This window comes from Gavialis gangeticus, unplaced genomic scaffold (genome assembly GCF_001723915.1).
Source record: "Gavialis gangeticus isolate Ggan-Ray unplaced genomic scaffold, GavGan_comp1, whole genome shotgun sequence".
NCBI classification, from domain to species: domain Eukaryota; kingdom Metazoa; phylum Chordata; order Crocodylia; family Gavialidae; genus Gavialis; species Gavialis gangeticus.
Window position 1 is genome coordinate 63,735,556 of NW_017729032.1, and position 14,471 is coordinate 63,750,026.

At 42.7% G+C, this 14,471-nt stretch overlaps 1 protein-coding gene across 1 annotated transcript in view; it reads left to right on the forward strand.

Moving 5' to 3' along the window:
- Positions 1-14,471, forward strand: part of KPNA3 (karyopherin subunit alpha 3) — a 130,258-nt gene that overhangs the window by 58,204 nt on the left and 57,583 nt on the right. The window contains exon 3 of the mRNA XM_019524582.1: positions 2,323-2,367. Within this exon, the coding sequence (XP_019380127.1) occupies positions 2,326-2,367 (42 nt within the window). The 5' untranslated portion in view covers positions 2,323-2,325. The remainder of the gene's footprint in view (positions 1-2,322; positions 2,368-14,471) is intronic.

A 14,471-nucleotide genomic window follows, 5' to 3' on the forward strand; every position in this document is an offset into this window, starting at 1 on the left:
CCCCCCCCCCCCCCCCCCCCCCCCCCAGAGTGTTCCGCTTGATTTTGATCTAAACCATACTGCTTTCAGAAAACCACATAACTTAGATTTCCGCCTTCGGCTTTTTGAATGTCTGTACCTAGCCTTGGAGACTAACTGGTTCAGAAAGTCAAGCTTTTGTAAATGGCACCCAGCCCTACTTTCTGTTTGTCTTCAGCCTAGCATAGCTAACCATCTCTCTGCTTTTATTCTTGAGTGCTGTCAGACAGATGTCTTTTGAAGCATGCTCGCAAGGTCATCAGAACAAGATTCTCTTGCAGCAGATAGGGAACAAAGTCCAATATCTTGGACCTCTAGCAAAGATTGTCTGTTTCTAGTCTTTATCTGTAATGAGGGGGCTGTAAGTTGAGCACCACTACTGCCAGCAGCTGTCATAGCATGGCACAGGGAGAGCAGCAAGTAGGGAAGATGCTTTATGGTAAAGTGTTGTTTCTGTTGTACCAGAAAATGGTGAGGTTTGTTGAGTTATTGTGAGTTAGTTTGAGGCTAATACCAAGAAAGCTTTTATGTTTTGTGCATGAGCTGCACTCTTGTAGATAATTACATGGACTGCGGTGGTTGAGGTGGTACCACATTTACTCCCATATAGCGGAACCTTTCTCTAGTAATTGAGGTGTGTGATTTAAACAAGGAATCTGGGTTCACTCATGGAGGAGCAGAGCTGCCCAACTCTTTTGAAGCCAGGTGGACAGCTAGCAGTGCCTGTAGAATCACCAGAAGATCTACCTGGTTCAAGAAGAGGAGCTGGGCAGTTCAGCTGTAGCAGGATTGGGGCCTCAGTTGACTTGAAAAATGCTTCTGGCTGAGCTGGACTTCTTGTCCCCTCTTTTCAAGCCTAGTGGACAGCCAGCAGCACCTTCTGCATTAGCTGGGGGCCTGATCCTACTTGGCCTCTTCTCTTGAGCTGGGTGGGCTGTCAGCTAACTAATCAGATGCTGCTGGCTGCCTGCCTGACTTCAGTAGAGGAGCCAGGTAGTTTAACTTGGCTGGAAGTTGCTGCCAAGTCAGTTGAGGGTCAGATCTATTGGAGCCAAACTGCCCGTCCCCTCTTCTTGAACCTAGTGGGCAACCATCACCCACCATGTCCTGCAACAAGGGGGCTAACAGCAGCCGTAGGTTTTTGCTCTGCCCTTCCTGCAGCTACCTGTGGCTCTTTTCCCTACAAAAATACTTATCAGCACTTTCAAGGAAAAACTTCTTTGGTTTTCTTGTTTGTTGTTTTTGCTTGTTTATTCTGCCTTCTAAAAACAAGATGTGTATCTTACTTGGTGGCATATGGTATGTGAGAAAATACAGTATTTTAGGTTGTGTTGCCTGAGACTCTATTTAGCCTCGAGGGCAAGGATTGAGGACGCAAACCTGACATAGTCGGGAGTAAATGTCATAAGCAAAGCATAGGGAATTTTGTGCCTTGATCTCCTCATGTCACTGAGATGGCATGCTGCATCAGTTACTGGTTTTCAAGATTTGTTTTTTAATCCTCAAATTGTGCTGTGATAATCCAGACAGAGGGCACTAGAGGCACTAATGGCTGAGAGTAGGAAGAATGGGATTGTGATCTAGCCAGTTGGTGATAGTAGCACCTGTAAGAAATGCATCCTACTATGTGAGGGCCCAGTGTCGATGAAGAATGCTGTAGGACCCCTAGACTGCAGTCTCTTGACACCTTGGATGTGTCTCTGACTGTGGAGACAGTACCAGGGTGGTGTAAGCTCTTCAGAGTGATTCCCCCTGCCTATAATCAGCGTCTCAGTTTTGCTAGGATTAAGTTCAGCAAACTGTTCTCATTTCACATGCTAGTTTTGGCCAGATAGTGGGAAGATGGGTGATAATTGTGTAATATGCTGTGAAGGATAGTGTGTGCATGTACACACTAAGATGTATATTATGGTTAAATTTTGAATGTTTGAAGTTACTGTTTCACTTAGTGGCTGCATGTAAATATTTAGCAAGACCAAGAAGAGTGATATTGTAATATCTTGTGATATTCCAGAAGGGAGTGCTGTATGGAACTGTTTTATGCTTTTTTTACTTTTTAGTATACTTTATTGTCCCAGTTCGTAGTGAAGCTTTACCATATTTGTGAGGTGCAGCTCTTTTCTTTCACGAAGTAATTTCCCAGAATTATGCTTTAAAAGTAGTTCCTCTTATCCTACATAAGATGGACGCTAAACTTTTTTTTTTTTGCATTGCATTATTCTGTGAATGACTTGGAAGAGTACTAAAGCTTACAGGTCTTTGTATGCTCTTACATAAAAATCTTTTGTTTGTTTGTTTTTGCAGACTATGAGAAGACACCGAAATGAAGTGACAATTGAATTGCGGAAGGTAATTGGATCTACTTGTGTTTTATCAGCAGCTATTAGATTTTCTGTTTTGCCATTATTTAAAAAGATAGTGGTTTCTCTTTGTCATGACTTTGTCCTGAAAGGCAAAACTTTGTTTAGCATTGCTTTGTCAGAAAGAAACAAGTTAACGTTGCATTTTCCAATGTTGGTAAGCCATAAGTATGTGGTCATGGCTCTCATTGTATGTAACAGTGAATAAGCATGTTGGCTTGCTTTCTTTGTGGAAATGATCTGAAGTTAATTATTTAACATTGATATCAAATTGTCAGTCACTGGAGCTCTCATGGAAATAAGTGAATTACTCCTGTACAGAACTTAATTCCAGGCTATCTGCAAATTCATGTGAGTTCATAGTACGATTAAGGACTGTAATAAAGAGTTTTACTGATATCAGGTGCTTGCAAGCAAAAATGCTTACAGTGCTGTGCTGTCAGAGAGCATATCCAACCTGCATCTTTGACATGCTCTCCTGGCAAAGGCATAATTAACACAACAAGTTGGATTGGTAAGATTATAAGCAGGCAGCCTAGTATCCAGTGAAGCTCCCTATGGTAGCTGAATAATGCTTTGTGGGATATCACACTTCTCTCAGAGCATTGTGGGAAATTGATGTCAAGTTTCTCCATTACATTCCATACTCTGTTCTTTGTGCAAGTTTTCAGTTTCTCTATAACCTTGTTAACATGATGAGCAGGTTAGCAGCGTTTTTGCATCTGTTTGGTTGACAGAGCATCTGTTTGTTCTGTATCTGAAGAACCTCTGTTACCTCCATAGCAACTGGTCATGCAGTACTAAAAATAATACTGAGTATTTGAGTATTGAGTATTTGAGTATATTGAGCAAATGAAAATCAGTCAGTGCTGCAGTTATTCTCAATGCGTCATGCTTGTTCCACTCAGGTTGGATACTGTCTAAATTCCATATGACAACTGATTAGATTCTCAACCACGGTGATGTGATGAGACCTTTCTAAAAGTGCTGGTATTTTTCAGCACCTTTAGGTGTGCAAACACCTACACATCAATCACAGGATAGGCCCACATATTTCAAACAGAAGTCCATACTTTAGAAAACACTCTGACCTGTTGTGAAGAGTGAAAGCCAAGAAGTGGCACCTGGCTGTTGGTGCTTTGAGTCTAAAATGGTTGAGAACCATGGATCTAACTCATAACGCAAATACGGGGTGATCAGCAGTAGCTAGCAAACTTCTGAATGTAGAAGGTCATATTCTTAGAGTTGCATGCCAAATTTGCTCCAACCATCCAGTACAAACACCAAAAATGAGATCCGTTTTGACAGTGTAGAAGTGGGTGCCAGTTGTGCTGTTGGATTTTGCAATTCCGGAATTATTATTTTGTCAGTGAGCAACCAGTTTTGTGTGGGGCAAGCCATTAAATGGATGTTGCAGTTGATTGTGACAGCACAATGCAAAGGAAGTAGAAGATTTTGATGTAGTGGACTTCCTAAATGGGGGTGGGGAGAGATGTTAAAATAGAATACAATCTGGTTCTGACTTAACCATTCTTATTCTGGAGCACAAGTTGCTTCTGAATATGTAAAGAAAGGGGTAGTTTTACTTTGGTATTGCAACTATGAGTGGACACTTCAATAATGCTGCTGTTTGGTCAGAGAACATGCATCTTGTGGAGTACAGAATGTTCTGAAAGCTGTAACCACAGGCATTTTTTCTAGACTGGGCCCCAGTCACACTAAGCTTGCAGCCACAATTGTGATTCTTGGGTACCCAAGAATATCCTGCTTCCCTGCCTCATGAAGCCATACAGTTGGCACCTGGGCAGCAGAATGGAAGAAACTTAGTCTGAACAGGTGCAAGATGACTATCAATGCTCCATTGCTAGAAACTTCATCTCATTGAGTCAAAGATTACTACTGTTGCTGTTTTTGAAGCAAAGGGTAATAGAAAGGCATGAGACTATTGAACACAAAGACACAAGGGTAATTTCAAGAGTGTATCAATGTATGAGTGGTTGGAGTGGTCCATAGTTAGTTAGCTTTGTTTTGCTTTGTGAGTAAATTTTATTTTGCTTTTCAAGTTAGTTTTCTCCCTCCTTACTTTCTTAACGTGAGGTATGTGGGGATGTATACTAATTAGTATTTTGCAGGTCTTATAAAACTTTACATCAAAATATTCATAAGAACACTTTTACTGAGCAGTAATAAACACTAATATGTAAATTACGGACTAATGGAAGATACTAATTTGTTGTCTTCAGAACTGCATATGATCTTGCTCCACTTCCTCATGCCTCTTTCAGGCTTTCCTCAAGTGTGCCTTCCTTAGTGTCATATTGCCTTAAGGTATTCCCTCTTCAAAAGGGAGAGAGACTCCTGTTTACTAGTTCCTGTGTGCTTTATTCTTTATGGCATTGAATAAAAAGTTGTTTTTTACCCTTAAGAACCTCTGGATAGTAAGGCTGTCATGGCTACAAAGCATATCTGTTGCCCTTGTTCCAGTTCAGGGTTACAGCTAACCAAGTCTTGTTTAGCAAATAGTTTTCTCATTTGATGGGAGTGATAAGATTATTTATTCCCTTTCTATTTAGATTCCACAAGAGAATAGGGATGATTAATTAAGAAATTATTGAGGAACACCAGATGGTCACAAGAATACTCCTAACAGGCAACCATGGACTTGTTTGATACGGTCAGTGGCCATAGCTGTTCGGTGCGAGACAAACCTTGTGTATTTTCAGGTATCTGATGCAAGGTATAGACTATGCTAACATAAGGACTGGCATCCTTTTGCCCAATTCAACACAGTTCAATCCAGCACAGGAGTCAGTGGCAGAGAACTGCACCATGTTATCCATCCCTTGTACAGCACTCCCCTGTGCTGTGGAGTAGTCTGCTCTGCAGCATCTGTGCTTTTCTTGCTGTGGAGGGGTCAGGACTCTGCAGAAGGGAAGTGCAAATGTGGTAGAGCAGAGTGAATGCAGGCAGCTAGCTGTCAGTGGTGTGGGAGGAGGGCACTGTTATTCAAAAGGACTTGATTTCATGCCTAGAAGGTACATAGACAGTTTCAGGGAGCTGTATAGAACACACCAGCCACAGATTACTGTAGGGTAAGTGACCCTTGCTTTCAAACCCAGAATTCCTTTGCTGTACTGAAATAAGCAGTTACCATTAGAGGTGCACTGATACATCAGTCCCATATCGGATTGGCACTGATAGAAGAAAAATTGACAGTATTGGCATTTGGGTCTTTTTGGCTGATGTGGCCAGTAATGTTGCTGATAAATGCCTTTGTATGTGCACAGCCAGGAGCGCAGCCCGACAGCGTGGAGAGTAGCAGAGTCTGGCTGGTAAGTCTGTTGTGAGGGAAGGGGCTGGGGTGGGGGGACAAATCAAGGCTTCATTGGTGAGGGAGGGAATGGGGCTGGGGCTCAGGCAGGTGCTGTATGGGCAGCATGGGGTGCAGGACAGAGCTGCAAGTGGCCCATCTGGGGAGCGTGGGGAGGGGGGGCAGCTTTCGCTGCTGCATGCACCCCAGGAGGGCAAGCAGGGTGTGTGCCCCCAGATCTGTGTATGGGGCAAGGGCAGCTGCGGTGGTGCTGGGCTCTTTCTAGCAGGGGGCTGGCCTGGGCTGGGCTACGCTCAGAGCAGGTGATGGGTGGGGGGGGGCTACAGCAAATTTTGGGGTGGCTGTAGCTCTCCTTGCAGCACCATTGCTGTCCATCCCAAGTGGAGCCCAGTCAGTGCCCCACTGGGAACAGCTCTGCTTCACCCCAGCCCACAGCAGCAGCCTGCCCTCTCCCCCATGCAGATTTGGGGGCACATGCCCCCCATGTCCTCCTGGGGTGCATGCAGCAGCAGAAGCTGCCCCCATGCCTGCCGGATGAGCTGCTCGTGGCTCTGTCCTGCACCCTACCTCCAGCTGTGCAGCACCTGCCCCTGACACAGACCCACTCTTTCACTCACGGGGTCATTGATGTGTGCCCCACCATGCCCTTTTTCTCCCCGTCACTCCTTTCCCCACAACAAACTTATCAGCCAGACACTGCTCTCCATGCTGTCAGCTGCATATTGGAATCTGATTGGAATTGGCTGATACGGCTCTCTAAAAATCAACTAGTGCCCAAAAAATCTTGAAATTAAGGACACACTTTCCCTGCCTGGCCCCTTTCAAGGAGGTGTAAGCATTGTAATAAATCAGTTTTGTGAATTGAGCAGCACGCCATTTAAATAATTTATGGAGGAGTGCCTCGAATCTAAAATAGGCGAGACTTTGGCCCCAGGTCTAAGTGCCTACTGCCACTTTAAAATTTACTATTTTAGTGAACCTTCACAAATTGTAAACCCTATGGAGACCAATTGATGATAATCATGGTGCACTGCAACCATGTTCTGTCCTCTCCCAAGGCTGGTACTTGTTACTGAGGCTGCACAGAAGTCATGCCACTCAAAGTTGGTGCAGGAAACTTAGTATGTCAAGGAGGTGCCTTGATGAGGAAGAATACCATAAGAAGCCGGCCCAAATTTGAAAATTCAAGATGTAAATTGTTTCCTTTCCTCCCCCATCCATGTATTACTATCTCTGTACCTCAGGAACACATTTGCAGTAAAAGTATCTTGAAATAAATGGAGCACATTGAACAAGAGGCCCCAGTTAAGCAAGTTCAGTACAAAACATTCTTAATTTAGATTGTTTTCGAAACTCCAGTTTTAGTTAAATTAGGTTTTTTGATTCAGAAAGAATATAAATCATTATGCCCAAGAGAAATTTCAAAGATATTTTACTACTTTGTACATAATACAATAAAATGTACTTAGTCACCTGAAATGAAATGAAATCGGGTTTTCATCTGAAAATGAATGCTAACTCTTTATCCTTGTCATGTGCCTTCAGTTTAAGGCCCTGATTTCAGTAAAGCACAGTGCCTTAAACCAGGGCCTGAAGTAGAGTGACAGAAGGTTGAGGCCAAACACTGAATATGAGCTCCTTCAAAGTGTCGCTAGAGGTAAAATTAAAAAAAAGGAAACCAAGCACTTTCTTGCTGGGTTTATGGTGATTTTCTTTTTGTGTAGTAACTGTCAGCGGAACTAATTAAAAATGACAATTCATGCCTTTTCTAATAGTCTTAATCAGGCTCACTTGACAGACGCTGGCCAGAAAAAGTCTAAAGAACGTTCAGTTTGGTGCAGCCTGCTATGGCTTGTTGCTTGTGTTAGATATTTATTCCTCCCATGAAGTTGAACCCACATCTTTTAACAAATACCGTGGTCGAAGGAAAATTGAACCTAATGTTTTCTTTGGAGCATGGGTAAATTTGACCTCTTAATGTGTTTGTCCAGCTTTATGTGCCCTAAAGTTGAGCTTACCTTTACTCTGTCCCTTTTCTCCCTCAAGCCTTGCCATTTCTAAAGTACTCTATATCCACAATGTTGCAATGCTTTTTTTGTATTGTTTAATCTACAAATGATCTGCAGCAACTTGAATGTCAGCCTTGTCGCAGTTGGTATTATTTTCATTTAGGATGGGGAAATGGTATGGTGATCTAGGCCCAGCCAACCTCTATCAAGTCACAGTCTGGTTGACTGTGTTTTCACAACTCAACACTTGTCAAACTATGAACCGTATCACACTCATACTCTTTCATTTCTGCATAACATGCCAGGCTCTCTGTAGGTCTTATTTGTCCTTTCCAAGGCTCTCTGGCATGTTGTTCCAGCCCACCTGTCTGTAATCTCCCTCACCTGCTGTTTTGACCCACTGCTCTGTAGCCTCTCATGTTCTTAGGAGCCCCCTCCAGAGCTGTTACTTGTCCTGTCTCTGTCTTACCTGCCTTTCATGGCTTGTTTTACTTATAATTGCTAGGGTGCCCAGAGCCCTAATTACTTCGGGCTCCTTCCTTAGGTTCCTTAAATCCTGTAATTGTGTGGGATTAGAGGACTGTCGCACCTAATTTCTCTTCCTGTTCATGAAAGGCATAGTCTGCCTCATTCTGGAAGTTAAGTTTGTATTACCTTCCCGGCCTCCCCACAACTGGTGCTCAACTGCAAAGAAAGTGGCAGTAAGGCCTCAGACTTCTCCCCAGTTCAGCCTGAATTTACATTTTTCCCCTTTGTGTAAGATATGATGGTCTTCAATCACTGTCAGCCAGAAATTTTGCTGTGCTTCCTGGCAGTCCTCAAAGCACCTTTTGTGCTGGCTGGGGTTTGGTGTAGGTGGTCCAAAGCTCCTTCTGCTCTTCTGGGCCTTGCTGGTTATGGGGATTGTCTGCTGTGCCTCATTCCACTGATGCAACCACTAACAAACTCTTTGGACTGACTTCCTATCTCCCATCATCAGGGATCCTATTCATGGCCTTTTAGCCATCTCATTACTACTCACCTACCATTAGCCCCAGCCCCTCTATAGTCTGACATTCTGTGGGCCTCTCCAGAGTCCTGTGGTCACCACCTGTAGCTCCTAATGAGAGGTGTCCATCATACCCTCTCCAGCTTAGGAGATCTTCATTCTTCAATAGCCTGACTGCAACTGGCATATACCTTTGGCTTTAAAGCTCTTACAGCCCCTGTTGGAGATAGTGCTGGAAGTATATTGGATTTTCTAGCCTTAAACGGGCCATGCATTAGTGCTGTTGGCGTTTCTTTCTACACCCTTGTGATTAGGTTCCTAATTTCCTTGCATAAAATAGTCCCGTAGAGAAGAGGCTTAGGGACCTGTATTAGGACTACACTTTACTTTCTTCTCTGTCTTTATATCTCTTCATAGTTTCTGTGTATTGCTACTTGGAGCTGTTTAACATCTAGCCATAGATCCAAGTCCCTGTTAACCCTTCCTTCATGCTGTAGCCAATGCCATATTCAGGGCTTTTGATCCTTGCTCAGCATATAAACCTGCAGGAGTTGCGGGGCCAGATTCAAGCCTCCCTCTCTCTATTCCAGTGCTCCTAGATACAAACGGTTGAGTAAGGCTGAGGGAGTGGGGATGGGGATCAGAGCAGCATTTTGGAGGAAGCAGGGCTTAACTTGTACACCTGTCAAAAAAGGCTGGCAGTAACTGCTCTAACTGTTTTGTTCTCCACCTGCTTTATTGTAGTGACAAGGCTTTGATTCTGGTACTGATCCTCTAGCAGCAACTCATGAATAGCATGAAGCTGGCCTTCTGTGGAACAAAGTCTTTCGCTAGGTTGTTTCAGAAGACCTGAAGTACCATTTGAATTAACTTGCTATATAGTCACTTCCTTGACTAGCTCCCTCTGCAAGTGCAAGCTGCAGCTCTTGGAGTCTGGCTTGTTTTGTTCTTCTGTTTGTACTTGCCATTTCTTTACCCTGATGGAGTACCTGCATCATCATGGGCCATCTCTACGTGCTTGCTTTGCCTTCACCAGGCCTTTGCCTTTCCCTAGTTTGCCCATTCTAACGGTCTTGCTAGCTTCTTCAGTCTAGCCATTGTTTCTCATTTTCCCTTCACGAGAATTTTCTTATTGCCTCCAAACGTTTTCTCTTTACCCCAGCTTCAGGTTCTAAGGTTATTCTCTGAAATAGCCTGGGTGGCTTCTGCCTCTCTTACCTATGGGATGAAGGTCATTTTCTTCTCCTGCTTGTCTTTGGAAGCAGAGCTGGGTTACTTCTCTGGCTTTCTTGTATTGATGTGATGTCTGGAGCATAATATCTTTAGTTTTTTCTACCTTGTGCCTTAACTTTTAATCACCCAAAGGAATTGCATGAGATTTTTCCCTGCAAATTTGTTCAACACTAACTTTAAGCAGGCACCTTTTTTTCTAATAATTTAATTTTCGTTCTTCTCCTTTGTCACTGCATACTTCATGGACTTCCCTGACATCTTTCCCTTCTACAGTCAGAGGAGACCCTGGTACATGCTTACCTTTAGTGCACCAGGCTGAATCCCTTCTGACTTCTCAAGGTTTTTGAAGTTCTGACTTGTTACTTTCCCCTACACCTCTTTATGTACAAGCCATATCTAGCCCCACCAGCCCCAGGACCTTTGGGTCCTCCTCCTGCCCATAGCCAAGGTAACTATCTACAAGACTAGGAAGAAGGTACTAGTCAGGGAAAACCTTAGGGGACTATAGGGACTACACACTGGGCATGTCTACACATGCAGTTAAAGTACCTGAATTTTCTGCTTTGAAAATTCAGGCACATTAAACTGTGCCTGGGCATGCATCTAAATGTGCTTCTGACAGAAACAATTCAGTCAGGGGCGGTTCCTGTGCTGCTCTGCCCCCCCTGCAGCAGCCAGGGGGAGCTCTAGGATCCCCCAGGTGTCAGCCTCTGGCTGGCAGGGGCACTGGAGTCAGGCCTGGGCTCTGGTGGGTGGGGTGAGATGTCCTTACCCCCTGGAGTTCCCTCCCAGCCACTTGGAGATTTGGGGCCTGCCCTGATATTCTTGCAGCTGGGAGGAGCTGCATTGGAGCTGGGACAGCTCCCGCTCTGCCCTGTGGAGATCAGGGCTTAGCCAGGTAGCAGTTGTGGACCCTTGCTGCCTGAGCTGATCGGGAGCAAATAGCTCCCGGTCAGGATCTACACATGTGCTTTGGTGAGTTAGTTAAAGTGCTGTTTTTCTGGTACCTATATGTTATGGTACTCACAAATGACAAGTCAAACATTTAATGTGCAATAATTGACACACATGTAAATGGTGACACTTTACTGTGCATTAGTTTGATGCATGCTCTCATGTAGGCGCACCCATTTTCATTTAATCCTTTGTTATATAAGACAGGTATTCTCTTCAGACCCTGTTCATCCATGATCTCATCTTATTGCTCCCAGCCTCCTCCTGTTCAGAGGCATTCCCAGTTTATAGTCCTCAAGTAAGATTAATCTTTTTAATGAACATAAAATCATAGAAAATTAGTGTTGGGAAGAACCTCAGGAGGTCATCTAGTCCAACCGTCTGTTCAAAGTAGAACCATCCCCAACTAGATCATCCCAGCCAAGGATTTGTCTAGCTGGATCTTAAAAACCTCCAAGGATGGAGAGTCCACAACCTCTCTGGGTAACTTGTTGCAGTATTTTACTACCCATCTTGGTGAGAAAATTCTTCCTAATGTCTAACCTGAATTTCCCTTGCTGCAGCTTGAGACCATTGCTCCTTGTTCTGTTATCTGAACAGTCTAGCTCCATCCTCTGTGGAACCCCCCTTCAGGCAGTTCAAGGTGGCTGCTTTAAATTCCTTCTGTCTTCTTCTCTAGACTAAATAAACCCAGTTCCCTCTGCCTTTCGTCGTAACTCATGTGTCCCAGCCCCCTCACCATTTTTGCTGTCTTCTGCTGGACTCTATCCAATTTGTCTACATCCTTTCTGTAGTGGGGTGTCCAAAACTGAACACAGCACTCCAGATGTGGCCTCACCAGTGCTGAACAGAGGGAAATAATCACTTCCCTTGATGGGCTAGCAACACTCCTACCAATGTAACCCAGTATGCCCTTGTTGCCAACAAGGGCACGCTGCTGGTTCATCTTTAGCTTATTGTCCACTGTAACCCCTAGATCCTTTTTGGCAGAGCTGCTGCCCAACAGCAGAGGTATGTGGCAGAAAATTTTCTGGAGTATTTTCCAGTGCTTTATTTTTCCATGGGAAACTTTTCATTACTAAAAATTCATTGTTTCATAAAATCCATTAGTAACAATGAATGGATGCCAATACAATATTAGGCAAGCTTGGCAGCTTCAAAATTGTAATTATTGTTTTTCAGGTGATAATCCCTAGGAAGTGTGTGAGAGAGTGTATGTATGTTTTAGTGATTTGTAAGCAGGAGGGTAAATACACTTGCATATAATCCAAACCAAAAATCAAGTTATGAATTCACCTAATTGGCTGTGCAGGTCAAATCAAAACCAAAGCTAAAATGCTTATTTCATCTCAGATTGCAAGTAAAAGGAAAACTAAAACTGTAATTAATTTTTTGTTTCACTTTCAGCTCAGCAAACACAGAGCCAGTGTCTCATTTCTTTTCTTGAGTTGGGAAAGCTGGAAGTGTTTGCATATGATATGTTAGATTTTTAGTGCTTTTGCTTTGAAGTAGTTATAATAATGCCTAATCAGAAAAAAACTAGTGTGTTGGCATCATTATAGTGAATTTCAAGCCACTGAAGGAAGAAAGAAAGTTGGTAGATGTAAATGTTGCGGGTATGAGTATGCTAACACTGCAACAAGAATGAAGAAGCATTTAATAACACATAGAAATTGTCCTGAAAGAATACAAGCCGTATACAGAAAGCTGATAAAACAAAGTGGTGGAACAACATCATCTGAGGAAAAAGTCAATTTCAGGAATCTTACATAAGTAAACAACTTGATATGTTAAACAACACACAGTATAGAGTAGCATCTATATTGTTTTAAAACGTGATAATTTTAAAAGTTGTTAATGCAACTCTGGACTATATTTATTTATTTATTTATTTATTTATTTTAAAATATTTGTATCCTGTTCTTCTGCTTGCCCTAAGCACCCAAAGTGGCTTAGGCTTACCAACATTTTTTTTTAAATTACGTAATAGATAAATAGTTAACTATTTAAAACCAACAGAGTGAGCTTAGTCCTCTGGCCGATGGCAGAGGCCAGACTATACTTCCCTTTGGCTCTGCAGTCCCAGGGCAACTGAGCAGCAAGTTCAGCAGTAGAGTGTTCTTTCTGGCCAGGGGTTGAAAGCAAGCTCCCCTACTGCTTCTCCTTCTGACAGATGAAGCCAGACTAGAATAGACTAAAATAAAAATCTTTTCCCCCTTGTGTTGCAGGAACTTGGTAGCTCAAGTGAAATAGCAGATTTGCAAAAAATGGCAAATGAAAATTTAAATCTGCCAGGTCTGGGGGAAGAAGAAGCAGGATCCTTGCTTTCAAGATCACTGTCACCAGATATGCGATCCACCATGAGTAGCTGTTCAAGACAGTCAAGCTCTGTATCAAGCTTTGTGGACAGAATGTCAAAAGAAAATCAAGAAAAAGCAGATGAGACATTAGCTTGAGCTATATTTGCAAGTGGTCCACCTCTTTTCATTACTGAAAATCAATACTGGAAGGAACATTACAAATCAATTTGCCCATCATATCACATTATTGCTCATCATATTTTCTCAGAGAGTATGACAGAGTTCAAACAATGGTTATTCAAAGGATTGGTCAAGCAGATTCACTGACTCCGATGTGAGAGAGACTGATATACAAGGAAAACTTTTATTGAACATTATGTTAGCAACACCTGAACCAATATTTCTGAAAGCAATTGCTACCAATTCTTCTCAGCATACAGGTGATTACATAGCCAAATTACTGAGTGAAGAGATTGAAAGTGCAGGTCTCTCTAGGGTATGAGCCATTGTAACCAATAATGCAAATAACATAAGCTGTATGACAAATATTAAAGGCAAAGTATCCTCATTTAATAGTATGTAGCTGTCTTGCTCATGGGTTGACTCTTCTGGCAAAGGACATAGTAAGTGTGAATACAATGAAGACAATATTGGCAAACTGGAAAGCGATTGTAAAGGTATTGACAATCATCATGTTGCTAATCAGACTTTGAAGAAATTGCAGAAAGGGAAATTGCAGAGAAGCAGGGGAAGGAATGTGCATTTTTATTGCCAGGAGAAACTAGATGGGGCTCAGCTACAAAGTATTTACATAGTTTGCTGCACACGCAGAACTGTTTGCAGTGTGTTTCAATAGACAACACAGTATCCCAGATTATTGCCATGAACATTCGGAAGCAAATTCTCACCAACGATGTGTTCTGGGTTCAAGGAGCATTCAATTAGCTACTACCAATTTCAGTGGCTATCAAGAAATTTGAACGAGATACACCAAGCCTTTCAAATATTCCAGAGATATTCAAACAACTGAATGAAAATCTAATTGAGCTTTTGCCTTCTTCACCTCTAACCAAAAAAGTAGTAGTAGTAAAACAAATGTTTACTAAGAGAGCTGAGTTTTACTCTCATCCAGTTCATCTGGCAGCAAACCTTTTGGATCCTCAACACAGAGGACAACATTTATCAGATGAATTATCTACTTCTCTTGATACAATTATGGAAGTAGATAAGAATGTCCCCAAAACTGACAAAATAGCTGTGATGACAGACATTGCCCAG